We start from the raw sequence: 17,622 nt of genomic DNA on the forward strand, positions 1-17,622 counted from the left end.
TAGGTTTGCAAACATATTTTAAACGAAAATGTAATTTGATGTTGTTTATATGCAAGAAAATACCAAACGAGTGTTATAAATATTCTATTGACACAATTTATTTTGTTTACCTCCACAGTACTTAAGTTTGCACATAGAAATTTGGATGTAATACTTGAACAATTGTAAATGTAAAGAAAGATACATCAGAATGGCAGCTGGAGTTTTGCCATTTGTCCGAGGAGTTGACCTCACTAAATATGACTTCAAGGTGGGATTTATTGTTGAAGTGTTTAAGGATCAATTGTATTTTATTCTGGTTTAAATGTATACATGTTTGGAGTCAACAATTGAAATGTCTGACCCATTAATCTGACTTAACTGACTTCAGTCATCATGCACAATTTTACGCATGATAGATATTTTGTCACCACATTTATATGACTTCAAAAACTCATGATACTGTCACTTGTTTATTAATGCATATATTAATTGAATTTTAGTTGCATATTTATTCAAATTTCGGCCATGCTCCAGGTTGTAAACAGGACATGTGTGGACAATAGAGTCTTGGGTATAATGATAATGATGCTGATGCATCATAAGCATGCTTATGTAGCTTATTTAAAAAAGTAAATAGCCTATTAAGATCTTTTGACTTAAACGTATTTGTTTTTCTATATATTTCATGTAATTTAGATTGCTTGGAAAAATTGTCTTGGATTCTAAATTGTAACACCTCTATGTCCAACATTGCAAAAGATATAGGCATTGCATGAATTTTGAATGTAATGTGTGACATGGTATTTTGAGACTGGGAAAGGCATTTATTTTTTATCAGAACATTATCAAAACCATGCTTGTATATACAGGGTGGTCTATTTCCTGATCGAACTCGCAACATGACAGGTCTGCGATGGCTAAAACTTGACAACACAAGAATGTGCTACCTTCCAGAGGAATTAGCTGGTCTAAAAAAACTGGAGGAAGTATCTGTTGCTCACAATGAGCTGACTTCACTCCATGGTGATCTTGGCTCTTTGCCACGACTGAAATCAATCAATGCAAGTCATAACCGCCTTAAGGATCCTTCAATTCCATCTGATATATTTGGTTTGGAAGACCTCTCTACTTTTGTAAGTGTGGTTATTTCTAAAAAAGCAGAAATAAACGTGTTTAACTGACTACAACCTATTTTATTATTTGTAGGATATGAGCCATAACCAACTAACTACGGTGCCTAGAGAATTGGAAAACTGTAAAACTGTCCTGGTTTTAAACTTAGGACACAATCAGTAAGTAGCGGTATAATATTTATTAGTACAATACTTATGTAGCCTATTTACGTGCACAAATAAAAAATGTGGCAACCCGTCAATGCTGAAAAAGCAATAGAAAACTTATTTTAAAAAAAAAACTGACTGATTTTACTGTCGAAAAAAATTTTTTTTTGCAGGATAGAGTCAATTCCTCCCCAACTATTCATTAACTTGACTGAGCTGTTACATTTGGACTTAAGTAACAACAAATTAGAGTCATTGCCTCCTCAGCTAAGGAGATTAGTGCATTTAAAAACTCTCATTCTAAATGACAATCCACTGATGCATGCCCAGATGAGGTAAATGACAAACGACCAAAAATTTTCCTAAACTGTTTTCTGTATCAAAAGAAATTAGTGTTAAAAGTTGTAGTTATGACTTGTATTATTTGCTTTATTTTGTGCCCTTTCTTTAGGCAACTTCCATCAATGGTGGCACTAACCACTTTGCGACTTCGCAATACACAAAGATGTGTCACCAACTTCCCAACAAATCTTGACAACCTTAAATTTTTGTGTGATGTGGATTTGTCAGATAATGAACTAACTCGAGTACCAGAGTCACTGTATTCTCTCTCAACACTTGAAAGACTAAATCTATCTCACAATCAAATCCAAGAACTGTCTTTAATCATCGGTAAGTGTTGTAAAGGAAAAAAATAGAATTATTGCCCAATTATCAATACAACAACCTTGTTTTCAACTGTTTATGTCCATGATTGTTGTGTCTCAATTTTCACCTAACAAGCACTTCAGCTACACTGTTTGTGTTGTTGACTGTGGTAGTGTATGTTTTTTTGACATTACACACCCCATTTTTCTCCTGTGTGGTAACCACTGTTGAAACAAGTAACTAATTATGGAAGATATGGTGTACAGGCCAGTTTGTCTGACCGGTTTTGTTACCAACATTTTTTTAATGTGACCACGTGTTTGCAAAGGAAACCTAAAAGTATGGATTCTTTTTATTGTTTTTGTTGGTAAAATGTTTATTGAAATAAGACAAACAAATTACTTGTGACAAGATGACATCATTATTAGCCATGGCAGTTTTTTTGTAATGATACCCACACACCAACCTGGCTAGTGATTGGGTAATTACTGCCTTGGGGGTCTGGAACTCAATTAGACACAATTCACCTTGTGTGACATACACATGTGACGTTGTAAAAGTCCATTATTACCACACAGAAGAAAAGTTGATTGTTGTTCAGTTAGTTTACCTCTGTGCTAGAACAGGAAGCTTAATTTTGTAAGAGTCGTTTTTTTAATTTTTTATTTCGTCTTAGATACATGGACCAAAATGCAGACACTTAATTTATCGAACAATCAGTTGACATCATTACCAGTAAGTAAAATAACCGTTTTTTTACTGTTGCAAGACATAGTTTGCAGTGAGATTGTGCTATGAAAGATTTTAAACATGCTATTCCTTATGTACAAAAACAGGATATACTTGGTTGTCATATAGTGATGTTGTTACGTTTTGCAGACATCATTGTGCAAGTTACAATCACTTCAGCGATTGTTTATCAATGACAATAATCTTGATTTCGAGGGCATACCAGCCAGTATTGGCAAGCTCGTAAATTTGGAATGTTTTTGTGCATCCGACAACAATCTCGAGCTCATACCTGAAAGCATGTGCAGGTAACTTGTTTTTGAAATCGAGTGTTTTTTCGTATTTATGCGCCAGTCTGTACTGCTTTCAATTAAGTTGGATTTGTATATTTTAACAAACTTGCATTCAGTTCTGTGCATATTTTATAGTTCTAGCAGTTATGATATGAAGCTTCACTACTTCTTCTTTTTTTCTCTTAATTGTCGAAAATGATTTTGTCCAGCCAAATGTGATTTGTTTAAATTTCAATGGGTGGAGCTTACTGTTTTTTAGCAGCTGTATGAATATTTTTTTTTAAAAGCTATTTGTTCTAAGTGAGTATTTTGTTTGTCAACCATGTGTCATATTCAAATACCTGGATTTTATGAAAATGGCATGTAGTTTTTGGGTACCGACTTTATGTGGCTTATTTTTTACCTAGGTATCATGATGTATGTTAAAGGGGGGTTGTGGCATAAACTGATCCCAATTATGCATTGTAAGAAACAGTTTTTGAAGGTCTTTCATTGTGTTCAGGTGTCTGAAGCTTCGTAAACTCGTCCTCACCAACAATAAATTGGTGACACTTCCTGACAGCGTTCATCTGCTCGCAAAACTGGAATTGCTGGATGTTAGGGGAAACCCAAATTTGGTTATGCCCCCAAAACCCGTTCTCCGTAAGAGTTTTAAATTTTTGTTGCAGCTAAAATAGCTTAAAAAATAAACTAGGTAAAAATAAAGAAGAGTTTCCAAAAAAATGATTTTCTATCTTTTATGCTATGTGCATAATGTAAAAATGTGATTTAGGTTTTAAATGACAAAGCATTGCTAATGCGCATTTTTATTCAATAAGTGTAAATGTCATAACAGACTACTGGAATCAGCCTGTGCAACAGGGTGGTGACCGACGGATTTGCTGAACTTATCAAATATTGGGTAAAGATATTTTGTTCAATAATTTGTTTATTTCAGCATCTGACCAGAACAACGACAGTTTGTACAATATCGACTTCTCACTAAACAACCAACTACGATTAATTGGTGTGGTGCCACCTGGTGGTGAACAACATACAGCAAGTAAGAACCATGTCACTGTTCATTATTAGCTAAAGCATGCAATTTTAAGGCGATGTTTTTTGCAAGTTTATAAAAATGTAATTTGTTCTTGCAGAGGATACTTCAAAGGACCCGATCGCCAGGCGGCTCCGTTTAAGACGTAGACGAGAGCAGGAAGATTCAAAAGCCGAGAAAGTGTTAAAGGGAATGTCGGATGTTGCTCACGACAGGAACAAACAAGACACAAGTATAGACGAAGTAAGGGCTTAACAAAAAAAAGCTCCTGTAAATTTGTTAAAATTTGTTCAGATCGCAATGTTTGCTATAAAGACTAAACCGGTTTATCGCGTGACCAAGCGATTTTTTTTAACTATCCCAAGGATTTTCCTCATAAAAATAGCTGCAGTTCGGATTTACAATCCCTGCGCATTTAAAACGGATTATGCGATTAAGCGGATTCGTATGTATGTACTTCGTACAGTTTGATGTATGTAGAAAACAGAAGATTTCGGTACACAATGCACGGTTCTAAATATTCTGAGCAAAAAGATCAAAGCCAACATTTGTAAAACGTCACAACGTTTCGACAAGAAGATATTAAAATAAACTTTATGTTTTTGGAAAAAATGCCAACTAATTATATTTTACACCAATCTTAGTATAGTAGAGTAGACACATGAAACCCACAAGGCGATGATCGCTTAGCTGCGGCTACGACCTGTCAAGTCTTAAAAAGCTGGTAACTTAAGACTTAACAATCTCCAAATTTATCTCAGGATGATGATGATACTGCAAAGTCGAAAAAACGATGGGACGAGTCCCTCAATAAGCCTGATCTAAACTACAGCGAAATATTCAGTGACGAGGTGGGCGACTGTTACTAAATATTTGAGTAATTTTAATTATTCACAAAATATATTTCTGTTTTGACCTTATAGGTCGAAACAGTGTGGACTGTCTGCAGCTTATAAATATTTCATTTTGACAGTTTTCTAAAAAAAAAATTTTTAAAGTAATTAGTTATTGTTTGTTTGTCAAATAATTATTCTTGTCACAGGTTGGACAATTTCCGGGTCTTACCATATGGCAAATAGAGAACTTTTATCCAGTTTGCATCGAAGACACGACGTACTACGGGAAGTTTTACGTGGGTGACTGCTACATCATACTGCATGTAAGTATGGTGTTGATGCCAGGCATATTTCATAAACAAACCTTTTTGCTCAACAGGCTATTGTAGTTAACCCATGCGACATCAGTGGCATTTGCCGAAATATTTGAACCAGAGTTGTGAGTCTGGCCGGGCTTTTGGGGGTTCGGGTTCGGGCTTAGGTTTCTAAAAAGTGTCAGTATATATTAAAATAAATTTAACTATCTAAGTAGCCAGTTGCTGAACCTAACCTAATGTCAAACATCCCTAAAACGCCTTGTTTAACACCAATTGTTTGTTGTGTTCTGTCTTTCCTGAGCCTTTAATGTATATGCTTGTCAATCAAACTTTCTGGCTTAAACGGGCATCTCAAAAACGATTCGGGTTAGGGCCGGGTTTCGGGCTTGTACTTTCGGGTTCGGGCTCCAATTTCAGGCCCGTTTACAACTCTAAATTGAACAATGAAGCATGTCGCTTTATAGGTCTATTTGGGCCATTATATTCCTCATTAGAAATATGTGTATTGTTTGTGCATAGACCGAAATGGACGACGCCAGCAACCTAAGTTGGAAAATCTATTACTGGATTGGTGAGGCGTCTTCGATTGACAAAAAAGCTTGTAGTGCAATTCACGCTGTCAACCTCCGTAACATGCTGGGAGCCACAGAAAGGACCTTCAGGGAAGAGATGGCAGATGAAAGTGAAGAATTTCTAGCCGTAAGTTTGTGAGCGATATCAAAAATGTACTACCAAAATAGTTCCAAACAGAAAAATGTTCCCTACAATAAAGGTCCCCAATAGAAGCATAAACCCACCTTTGCCTGAAAGATACCCCGTATTTGTCTGTTTGTTAATGTGGCAAAGACATGGTGACAAACGTCGAAATGTTAAACTGTTTTAAACTTTGTATTAGTTTGCATATTCCTTACCACGAACCCGTTTACCTTTTTTTCAGCTTTTTAACAACGACATTGCGTACATCGAGGGCGGAAGCGCTAGTGGATTTTACTCTGTGGAACATAGGACCTACCCTGTCAGGTCGGTCGCACTTTTTTTTCAGAAGAAAACGTTTTAAATTGTTAAAAAGTATGATCGACTGTAAAGAACACTGCTTAGGTGTTTTTAATGAATCGAAATTCTTGATTGACCAATATCTTCTCATTAAAAAATATAAGAAAAAAACATAAAATTGAAAATTTTGTTCGTCTTTTTTTAAGGTTGTACGGATTGCACGGTGACCGCACGGTGACGCCCTTTCCCATTCCCATCGAAACGACGTCACTGAATCCGCGTGAGGTTTTGATTCTCGACAACGGCATGACAATATTCGTGTGGGTGGGAGCACTTGCTAAAGGCGTTAAAAGGTCGAAGGCCAGGTGAGTTGAATAAAGCCATTATTTCCTTGCGTTATTTTATCAGACTTTCTTTTAAACGTTGTAGTTAGGTACGGAATTCAGTAGGGATGGGCCGAGCCAAGCCAGAACCCGAGTACTCGGTACCGAGCATCGCTGTTTTTAATGCTCGGTGCTCGGCCGAGCAGTTGCACAAACTGACCCGAGCATTAAATTTGCATATTCATGCCCTGCTAACATACGAAACTAGTGTTCTAAAGGGTGTCTATGAACAAAAACGAATGATTTTTTAAATGTATTAGATAGTGGAAAAACACGTACTTAAAGGGCATGTACAGCTTAATAAAACACCGCCGGTGACGTAAGAGACCTTGTAGAGCTAAAACGTATAAAGGGGATTTTTGTGACGTCATAATGCACCGAGCGTGCTCGGCCGAGCACCGAGCATTAAAGTGAGGTGCTCGGTGCTCGACCAAACAGAACGTTTGTAGTTTTGGCACATCCCTAGAATTCAGTTTTGTCTTTATGTACTTGCTTGACTAATAAAACACAGAACGTCGGGCCTATAATAGAGACGTTACACCGAATTTATGCCAGTTTCCCAAGCATTTCCATGCGACAAGACACAGGAAAAAATTGTCTGTGAAAACAAAAATGACATTGAATTGTTACACACAGACACTTTTGCCAAATAGATAGTTCAATTCGACTATAGGGTTTTGGCATGTAACTACAATTGTTTTGTTTAATTTAAGCTTTAAAGCGAGAACGGCATTCTTTGTTTACTGTTTTGAATTTTCCAAATATGTAATAACATGATAGTTGTTCAACATTATGTGCATCTGTCAGACTTATTGCTGAAAAAATCAACAAGTACGAGCGCAAGGATGAAGCTGAGATAGTGATGGCTTACCAGGGTTATGAGGAAGGTGATTTCTGGCAAATATTCGGAGGAATGCCCGATGAAATTGAGCCAAATGACGTGACGAAATACATCGGGGGGAGGCCCTGTCTGTACAAGGTATGTTAAAGCGACCTACTTGGTGCTCTTTGCTTTGTATGAAAGGCCAGGAATGATTGAAGGCTGACACTTCACACATTTTAATGTTTTTGCTGTGAGATCAAATCAGGCCCGAAGCTAATTTTTTTTACAAAAATGTCCAAATTAGGTCCGAAAATTCGGTTTACTAACAGAAGATTTTAACACAAATGTGGCCGGACGTTAAGTCAGGCACAAACTAAGCCTGTTCATACAAGCTTCGGTCCAAAGGGCCCTGCCTGACTTACAACTCTGTACTGTTGTCGTTTTTCTGTTTCTTTCTTCCATCTAGTTCACTTTTCAAGTATAAATCACTGGAAAATGTTATTTTTTTGTTTAAAATGTGTAATTGACCCATTTCAACCTTTAAAGGTTATAAATTTATAAAAAGCCGAATCTTTCCTGACGAGCTGCTCCAAAATGCAAATTTATAAAAGCTAAACTGTTAAATCCACCACTTTTCCTGACCAATTTCAATGGTTTTCAGGTGAACCTGGGTATGGGATACCTTGAACTGCCGCAGGTGAAATATCAGCTGCTGACAGAACACGTGACTAAACCACCGCCCGATGTCCACCCCAGCAGGCGTCTCATGCCATCTCTGCTCGACACCAAAAACGTGTACATCCTCGACACACATTCAGGTGAATATATGTTTTATTCAATGCAAACAGCTTGAATTTCTTTTTTTCAAGGTGACGGTCCTGTAAGAAATTTTAGCTAAAGTTAGCAGTAGACCTGTTTGCGGCTATTTTTACTAAACGCTCCTAATCTCTAAAGATACCCGAGTAATAAACTATTTCGGAATGTATATGGTCCTGCAAAATAAATTATGAACTTGTGGCACGTGGTGAAGCTTGGTATGTCAGTTTGTGAATCATAAAACAATTTGAAAAAACTCAGCATAAAACCAAAAGTTTAAGTCAGGGGTCTCAAACTCCAACTGCTTTGAGGGCCAAAAACAAACTTTTAACTAAGTCGCGGGCCGCACTATCAAAACATTTGTTACAGTGTAACATGACAAACATATTGCGTGCTTAAAAAGTGAAACGTTCATTAAATGCATTAACTTTGTAAAAAAACAAACAGTAACTTTGTTAAAATTTTAATAAATAACAAACAAATATACAGTGTAGCAAGGTGTAAGAGCCAACTGTGCTTTATTGCTTTGTGTGGAAACAATGGCAACAATGACATAACAATGGAAAAAATGTGACACAACAATTGCAATTGCTGATTCTTAAGATGCTCTTTCGATCATGCCATTAAAACGTTCTATATACCACTACTAGAGATTAATTGTATTATGCAAACTTACTGATTTGACAGGGTATACCGCCTGAGTAGAACACATAACTTCTAAATGTTACTTCGCGGGCCGCACAAAAACCCTTGGAGGGCCGCGTGGTTGAGACCCCTGGTTTAAGTGATGTGACGTTAAGTGCTCATGATTATTATAACGCATGCTGTTTAAGATTTGCTGTTTGTTAAGAGCTAAAACCCATTCACTATATTATAATTGAGCGTTATTTATTTTAATACACGATTTAAATAAAAAAATGCGTGATTTCGACTAACAGAAACCCTTTGTTGTAAGTTAACGGCATTTATCCGTTTAGATGTATTCGTGTGGATTGGTCGCAAGTCTCCACGTCTTGTGCGCGCTGCAGCCATGAAACTTGCAAATGAAGTTTCGGCCATGATTCATCGACCTTCTTTCTCAATCGTCTCCAAGCAACTGGAAGGAAATGAATCAGTGGTAGGCAAAATAAATTCTCCGGCACGCGAACCTCGACGAACAAAACTGCTTTTCATAAATGCAATTAATTTTTTTATTTTTTTGGAAACATTTCCAAAACACTGAAACGCAGGAAAGGTGTCTATCCATACGTGTTTAATGGCTAAAATTTCTTGATAACTCAGTGAAATACCGTTGTTTAGTTTCGGCAATCATGGTGAGTAAGATGTCGTATGATTTTCAGAGCTAACTTAGTTTTTATTTCGTAAAAAAACCATAGTACATTGGATTTCCGCAGTTCTAAAACAAACAGTGTGTTTCAAAACGAGACTTGCGTTGGTAAACACTGAAGATAAAAGAGAACAATCTTATTGGTACATAGATTACGAAGGCTGTTGATTTCATTATCAGCGTTCGCCAAATAAAACGTTGTTTACAACCGACGTTTGCTTTAGTTGTGTTGTTGTCGTGGTGTCAGTCTTTTATCATTTTACATCTTTTTTTGCCGAAATCGCTTATTTCTTGATTAGGAGGATGCCATTAAATAGGCGAAATCGATATTATTTATATTACATTACAAAACGATAAACACAGACTGATTCAAGTGTACCGAGAGAATCAGTTTACTATCTGATGATAACAACTGATTTACAATTCAGGTTTTGTATTTTGTAGGTATTTAAGTCTTGGTTCAAGAACTGGACAGATGTGATCAAGGTGGATTACTCGAAAGCTGCTGAGAAGGTGAAATCAGTGGAAGTAAAGAAAGATAGCACGAACAACAAGATCGACCTCTCAGCTATCTTTATGCCCAGACAACAACCGATGCCTGATAATGAGGTAAGAAAACACTATTTCAAGCGTTTCACTTTAATTTAATTTTGATACAAGTCTTGATTAAAAGAAGGGTTGTTTACATGTTGGGTTTTAAGAAAGTTAACTGCGACTGTGCGGTCATTTTTAAAACCTTTTTTTCGCAGGCCACCCAGTTAATGGAAGATTGGAATGAGGACTTGGATGTTATGCAGGGATTTGTATTGGAGGGAAAAAAGTTTGTCTCCCTTCCACAAGAAGAGTTTGGAAAGTTCTACGCAGAGGATTGCTACGTATTTCTCTGCAGGTACAAATCTGTGAAACAACAACTTGTCAATTTTAATTATGGGTCCCCTTCCTTGAAGGGGACACATATTGTTTTTGTCCGTATTTTTTTTTCTTTTTGCTGTCTAACGCTGGTTTGTAACGCTCGTTTGGTAAAGAAAGAGTGCTTCAAATTTATTCAAATTTGGACATATGTTAGTTATTAATCTGAACTCGATCCTCCAGAAGTTTGACCCCGAATTACCCAGCAGTTCACCCACAGGCCCCCGAAACGTATAGTTTTAACGCTGGTTTGTAACGCTCGTTTGGTAAAGAAAGAGTGCTTCGAATTTATTCAAATTTGGATATATGTTAGTTATTAATCTGAACTTGATCCTCCCGGAGTTTGACCCCGATTGACCCAGCGGTTCACCCACAGGCCCCCGAAACGTAAATGTGTATAACGCTCATTTGGTCAAGAAAGACACTGTAGGCAGAAGCCCCAAGAGAGTATCTCATTGGTTTATGATAGCAGGAGGACTCAGCTTGACGTCGGACAGACGTTTTACGAGACGTCGTTTCGGTGATTAGAAATCAGCTGTTTTGCACAGCAATGCTATTTCGTTTTATTAAGTTATCACTCACATTTTCAGTTTTGGCAAAGGTTTCACACCTATGACGTGATTTAAACCTAATAAGCGTGCTTCGGTTTCGTATATGTCAAGCAAAACTTTGTTAATAAAAATAAAGATGAAAAGATAAACTTGACATTTTTGCAAGATAAAGGGTTTTTTAAATGCTCGTTGTCAGGTTGGCCGCCGCATGACCACGGGTTACTTAAGGTCAACTAGTAGGTATTGCTAACACAGTTCAGAACTTTCTTTCGTCATAACGTAGCGTTTGTTTGCAATCGATTTAGGAATCAATACTGAAGGCATGTATAAATTAGGTTAAACGGTGTTGTTGAACACCAAGGACTGCGTGCTATTGAAAACGGTGTCAAGAGGTCAAACAGTCGATTGGCGTGTGCACCCTGAGAGGTTACTACAGGTCAATGGTTTTGCGAAACAAAGTTAAATGAAAAACAATTTGTTATGTATACACTTGTAGCAAATTGCTTTTTAATTTAAAGTGTCTGTAACACAACTGTTACAGCTTTCTAGAAAAAAATGTGTTTGAAACCTGACCTTGGATCACAATATCTGGGTCTAAGCAAGAGAATCAATTGAAATTATTTTTTTTGTTCTTTTTTAAAGTTTTTGTAATTATATGACAATAATATTGCAAAAAGAATATGAACAAATATTTTTTATTGTTGGGTTAATGCATTCTAAAAATTTGTTCTTAAAAATCTGAAAATCACCGCAACATTTGTTTACCGTAAATCCGCACAAACACGCGTGTGGGGACTCATTAGTTTTTGTTTACAAAACAATCATATGTGTAGATCAAATGATGTGTATAGTAAATTGGTAAATATCGTATAGAATATATAAAATGGTAGTATATCAGAAAGCCACCATTCTAGTTATTTTTGCTCATTACTTATTACATTTTTATGGAACAAAGTTGTCCTTGCTTATATTGTTTCACTCATACGATATTCGTTTCTAACGTCACAATACTTAAAACAAAGACAATATGACTTTATTTTGTAAAAAAAATTAAACACTAGATTGGCTTAGCTAAGTTTCCATGCATTTAGTTAGTCATGTAAGACTTATCTATGTACTCTGAGCGACCAAAATTGGGAAGATTTCAGCAACGGGTAAATTTACACTAAAAATATAATTTTTCATTCTTTGGGAGCAAATGAATAACGATTTTTTGACAGTATTCGTAAATACTAAGCATATTTTTTCCAATCACTTCCAGATATTGGGCACCTCCTGATGCAGATGAGGAACCACCAGAGGATGAGGAGGAGGACCAGATTGACGACACACAATGCATCGTTTACTTCTGGCAGGTTTGTGAAAACATCCATCGATTTGTCCATACGTTCAAACAACAATAAAGCATGTCTCTTTTTACGTCTATTGTTGGCCTTATATTCTTAAGCCTCAAATTTTTAATATTTGGCTTTGAAAATTTGCTAGTTTCCACTTTTACAACGTGGGGTCTTATATTCTTAAGCCTCAAAATTTTGATATTTTGCCTTGAAATTTTGCTAGTTTACACTTTTACAGTGTACCCATTAAGTTGTCATTTATCTTATCCGACCGATGTGACCGTACCTCAGTTACATTTTATTAACTTTAAAATGACAGCACATTTCGATATGTAACAAGTGTGAATTGATTGTAAGCAATTGATTGAATTTAATGTCTACTTTTTGTGAATATCAAATGTAAAAACGTAGAGAACAACTTATATTCCGAAATTCTGATTTACCGGGCTCAAAATTTCCAATTGTATGTTTAGGGCCGAGATGCTACCAACATGGGTTGGCTAACCTTCACTTTCACCCTTCAAAAGAAATTCGAAGCTCTTTTCCCTGGCAAACTCGAAGTGGTGAAAATGAAGCAACAACAGGTAACAAATAACCTTTCTGGAGTTCATATCGTTTCTGATGTATGTTTTTTTTTAAATTAAACTACCACGATTTACATTTCCTAAATATTTCACTGTTTTTGACTGCTAAATAACTTTCGTTTCTGAAACAGGAAAATATTAAGTTTCTTTCGCATTTTCGCAAATTTGTTTTTTTAATGAAATTACCACAATTTTAAATCTTTTAAATGTTTCACCGTTTTTGACTGACTAAATGACTTTTTAATTTGCATTTTCATATGAAGTTTTTTTTTTCATAACATTACCGCAAATTTACTTTTCTAATATGTCTCGCCGTTTTTGACTAACCAAGTAACTTTTGCTTCAAAAATAGGAAAACCTCAAGTTTCTTTCGCATTTTCATGAGAAGTTTGTTATTTCCAATGGCAGTCGAAAGAAGGCAGCAGCTATTGAGCAAAATCAGATTGAGGTGTGTATCAGTCTCAAATGCGCTTAACACTATTCCTTGACATGTGCTTCCTAGTTATACCTTTCCAACTTATAGCTAATTTTAAACATGTCCGATGGTTACCCTAACATTATACTGGTCTTTTGATCTTGGTGCGTTGCTATGACGAACTTATAATAAGTGTTTTAAAATTGTTGCTTGGTGGCGTACACATTTTTTCAATTCATTCACATTTGTTTGCTACTTTAGAAACTGCTATCTTGATGTGTAACACCAGCATATTTGGCACTACTATTTAAGTACCGCGTGAGTTATGAGTTATTACCCGAATCGGTTCAGCCATTATTAAGACTAAACTTTGCATTATGTCCGAAATATATGGTAACCAAAAACTTGTGAAACACAATAATCCAATTAATTATATTCAGGACCAAACCCAGTTCTACCATATTCGATCCAACGGCGGGTTGCTCAGCACACGATGCATTGAAATTGACCCTAACCCTGCTTTGCTTAACTCCGAGTTCTGCTACATACTGAAGGTAAGTGAAGATGTGTTGTGTTTTGTGTTTTGCTGCAACCCGACTATTTTTCCCACTTTTGTGGTCATGTATTTCTGCTGTAAAAGTTTTGGTTATGTTGGGACTAACTCATTAATTACCGAGAAATCATGTGAATGACTTTTTGATACAGTGTGCTTGAAACTAGAATCTCCCAGCTTGTTGCTTAAAAGATGAAGACTACCATGAACCCTGTGCTTTTTATTTATATTTATTAAAACATGAAGTCATTCATCCTTATGAATTCGAGATAAATACATTTCGTCCATGTGGTATCATCGGTATCTTAATCGAATAGAACCGATTCTATTAAAATTTGAATGACTTTTTTTTTAAATGGCTATAAAAAGACTCAATTTTCTACTACAATTTATAATTTACCGTTTTTGTGTATAGGTGCCATTTAACAGTACGGACAGTGCAGGTATAGTGTATGGATGGATCGGTCGAATAGCCAACCCCAACGAAGCACGATTAATGGAAGATCTCATCTCATTTATGTTCGGCGACGAATTTAGTGTGCAGGTGACCTTATAATACCGCCTCAAATCTTTGAATATGAACTTCTTTTACTTAAAATCTCAACACAATTCATATATTTGGCTTTCATTAAGCTATTTCTTACGTAAACAGTTGAAAAAAAACGATTGGTGTTTATATTAAAAAAAGTTTGACAAAGTCCAAGTGAATCTATCATCAAAAGACTATATTTTCAAAACTTTTGCACTTTTTCCATCGTAAAACGGGAAATCAAAATTTTCCTCTTTTTTAGATTCTCAACGAAGGAGAAGAGCCGGAGAACTTCTTCTGGGTGGGACTCGGATCAAGATGCGACCATTACGATGAAGAAGCGGATTATCTTCGCCACGCCAGACTTTTCCGTTGTTCCAACGAAAAGGGATTCTTTTCTGTGTCGGAGAAATGCGCCGATTTCTGTCAAGACGACCTGGCCGATGACGACATCATGGTGTTAGATAATGGCGAATTTGTGAGTTCAAATATCGTGCTTTTAATTGCTTTTTAATTATATGAAATCGCGATATAATTTATAATATTGATTTAAAGTTGTGCCTGAACGGGCCTGATATTGCAGCCCGAACCCGAAACGTTTTTGAGAAGCCCGTTTAGGCCCGAGTTTGATTGACAGGCCTACATTGAAACCTCCGGAAACAACAAAGGCAACAAACACAATAGACCATGGCCTTGGGTATTTGATTGATTTCAGCAACTAGCTGCTTAGCTCGTTAAATTTATGATAAAAAAATGCCCGAATCAAGGCCGTTGTTTGAAGAAACCTTAGCCCGAACCCGGCACGAAAAGCCCGGCCCAACTTGCAACTCTGTACCCAATGACAATTAAACTGCTTGAAAATGGGTCAAAACTAAACTATAGACACAAATATGTATTGTTTGTTCGAACATCCAACACAATACGATGTCATATTGTATTCTGCCTGGCCTGTCACACCATGTCCATCCTGGATGTTAAAGTACCTGGCCTTAACTAACTGCGTTCATTACATTCGACTGGGTACTGATATATTTTCTGTTTCCCCGATGTAAATATCTAAAACTTTTGCAGGTTTATCTGTGGGTGGGAACCCAAACAAGCCAAGTCGAAGTAAAACTGGGATTAAAGACAACTTCAGTAAGTAACACATGTCTCTTTATGTATTGTCGGGTAGTTTTACTCAAGAAAGCTATACACACTGTTTCGACCAAAAGGTGGGGTCAGTGCAGCTGGTGACCGTATGGGCCAATGTAGCCATCTTACGGCACTCCAGTTTGATTCGATTAACAAGCTAAAAAGCCATGCCTCAACAAATTTGCTCCATGCCACAACTGAGCCTAAACCACAGAGGAAACTGGTTCAATGGCCAAACAACTACCTGGGAACCAAAAGCGAGGTCGACTCAGTATAACTTTATAGATATGAAAGCAGTATGAAGCCAGCACATGGTTTATTAAAACAATCCAATCCACTGCTTTTTAATCTAGGTTTACATCCAACACTTGAAAAGCAAGGGCATCAAACGTCGATTGAAACTTGTGCGAAAAGGAAACGAACCAAGAGCGTTTACCAGGTGTTTTCACGCTTGGGTGCCCTTCAAGAAACCCGCGACGCGTTGAACAACCGATTACGTCACGCATGTCGTTTGAATCGGTTGTGAAGCGAATCATAATCAGCACAGGTTTGCTGCTTAAGCTGATGAACTTTGCTGCTTTCCCTTTGCCATTTTCCACACTTATGCCTTGAAGTTCGTATTTATGTGCATTTAATCGTTGAAGTGGCTTTTCGCTTTATTATTCCTACAACAAAGTGTCATTTTTATGGGCCACCTTCGCTGAAGAGGACAAATATTGTTTTCGTCCGTATTTTTTCGGTCAAACTCTGATTTTGTTTCAATGGTTTGATGAAGAAAGAGTGCTTTAAACGTATTCAAATTAACACAATGTTCGTTAGTTTTCACAAGTTGTTCCTCCCAAAGTTTGACAACGGATGACCCAGCGGTTCACCCACATGCCTCCAAAACGTGAAATTTTACAAACAGAAATATTTACTAAATTGCATGATCCAGGAGTTTCACACTTTCTTGGTTGGTGCACTGAAATGTATTTTAAATCATTTTGTGACTTGTAGATTTAATTTACCCATTTTTCATGTTATTTGTATTTGGAGTATCTGTTTTACAAAAAGGTTTAAAGTTCTTCAGTTTATGATACTAATATGGGCTACACAGTACAAGGCCGCAAATGCCACAGTCTGTGCAGGAGTTATGTTTCAACGGTTCTCATAACAGCCGATACTTTTCTTCTCAAGGGTCATTACCGTGTAAAAACACATTGTTAACATAGTACTACTGCTTGTATTCATAGCATTCTTAAAGATGCAGTTTTTTCAAATATGACCTAAAAGTGCCTCTTGCTCTGGGCATTGGCGGTTTGAACGGGATAAGACTTGTTTGATGTGTCTCTTAAATCCGAGTGTTTGCAGTAACGTGTTGATTGGATCAGCCGCTTATTTAGACGTTTAACTTTTGCTGCTTAGTCTCCTGACAACCATAGCTTCTGCTGCACTAAATATACATAGAGTATATCCATTTATTATAGCTGACTGGTAACTTATATTTTCTTTTTTCTGTATGATAAGTGCGTGTATATGAAAGCTATGCGGTTTTGTTATTTGTGTGATGTTTTTTCGAATCCTTGGTTCAAAAACATTCAAACTAACGTGATTTTCTTGCGGCGTATAGTCCATAATTTCTAGGGAGGAAAATTCTGCTAAATTTACTATTTTATTTGAAAATCGAAACAAAACAAACGATACCGTAGCATACAAGTATAAAGCTTTAAAGGTTTGGATTTCCATGTATTGAGCTGCACAAAAACTACTTTCAAAATAAAATAATCATCATCTCAAAGTGTGCTAGACCCCAAGTATGCTCATTGGCGCAATCTAATTTCCAGCCATATAATTTCTGCTGTCTTTCACGCTGCGTACCCTCTTTTGCATATGTTGCCTTTGCTTGACCTTGTGCTAGGTCCACCCGGTGTGTTTTGAATGTAATTTCACGCGACATATTCTAATTCTTCTCTTTTTATGTTGCATTACTGTGATTTCATCCATTTGCGTGCGCACGTCGAGTAAAGATTTTTTTCGTCCAACCACAGCGCTGTATTTTGTCACGTGACGAAATGTCTTGATGGCACGGGTTACTTAAAACAAGTTGGGTCCATATGTCTGGTTTATTTTGAATGGAAAAATGAAAATATTACGATGACTGACGCAAA

The 17,622-nt window shown here is 36.7% G+C and overlaps 1 protein-coding gene across 1 annotated transcript; it reads left to right on the plus strand.

Moving 5' to 3' along the window:
• Positions 1-88: 88 nt before the first annotated feature.
• LOC145205743 (protein flightless-1 homolog) lies at positions 89-17,569 on the plus strand. The gene is made up of 28 exons (XM_080078474.1): positions 89-250; positions 852-1,115; positions 1,189-1,274; positions 1,436-1,597; positions 1,714-1,934; positions 2,587-2,645; positions 2,790-2,947; positions 3,435-3,574; positions 3,870-3,974; positions 4,069-4,211; positions 4,730-4,819; positions 5,011-5,127; positions 5,641-5,820; positions 6,059-6,141; positions 6,321-6,479; positions 7,305-7,476; positions 7,982-8,138; positions 9,114-9,253; positions 9,908-10,072; positions 10,213-10,352; positions 12,185-12,278; positions 12,734-12,844; positions 13,197-13,292; positions 13,700-13,813; positions 14,228-14,356; positions 14,604-14,819; positions 15,413-15,478; positions 15,829-17,569. Exons 1-28 carry the CDS (start codon positions 191-193, stop codon positions 15,958-15,960), a joined length of 3,759 nt encoding a protein of 1,252 aa, XP_079934600.1. The 5' UTR covers positions 89-190; the 3' UTR covers positions 15,961-17,569.
• Positions 17,570-17,622: the final 53 nt, after the last annotated feature.

Source organism: Phallusia mammillata, chromosome 1 (assembly GCF_965637545.1).
Source record: "Phallusia mammillata chromosome 1, kaPhaMamm4.hap1.1, whole genome shotgun sequence".
NCBI lineage: Eukaryota > Metazoa > Chordata > Ascidiacea > Phlebobranchia > Ascidiidae > Phallusia > Phallusia mammillata.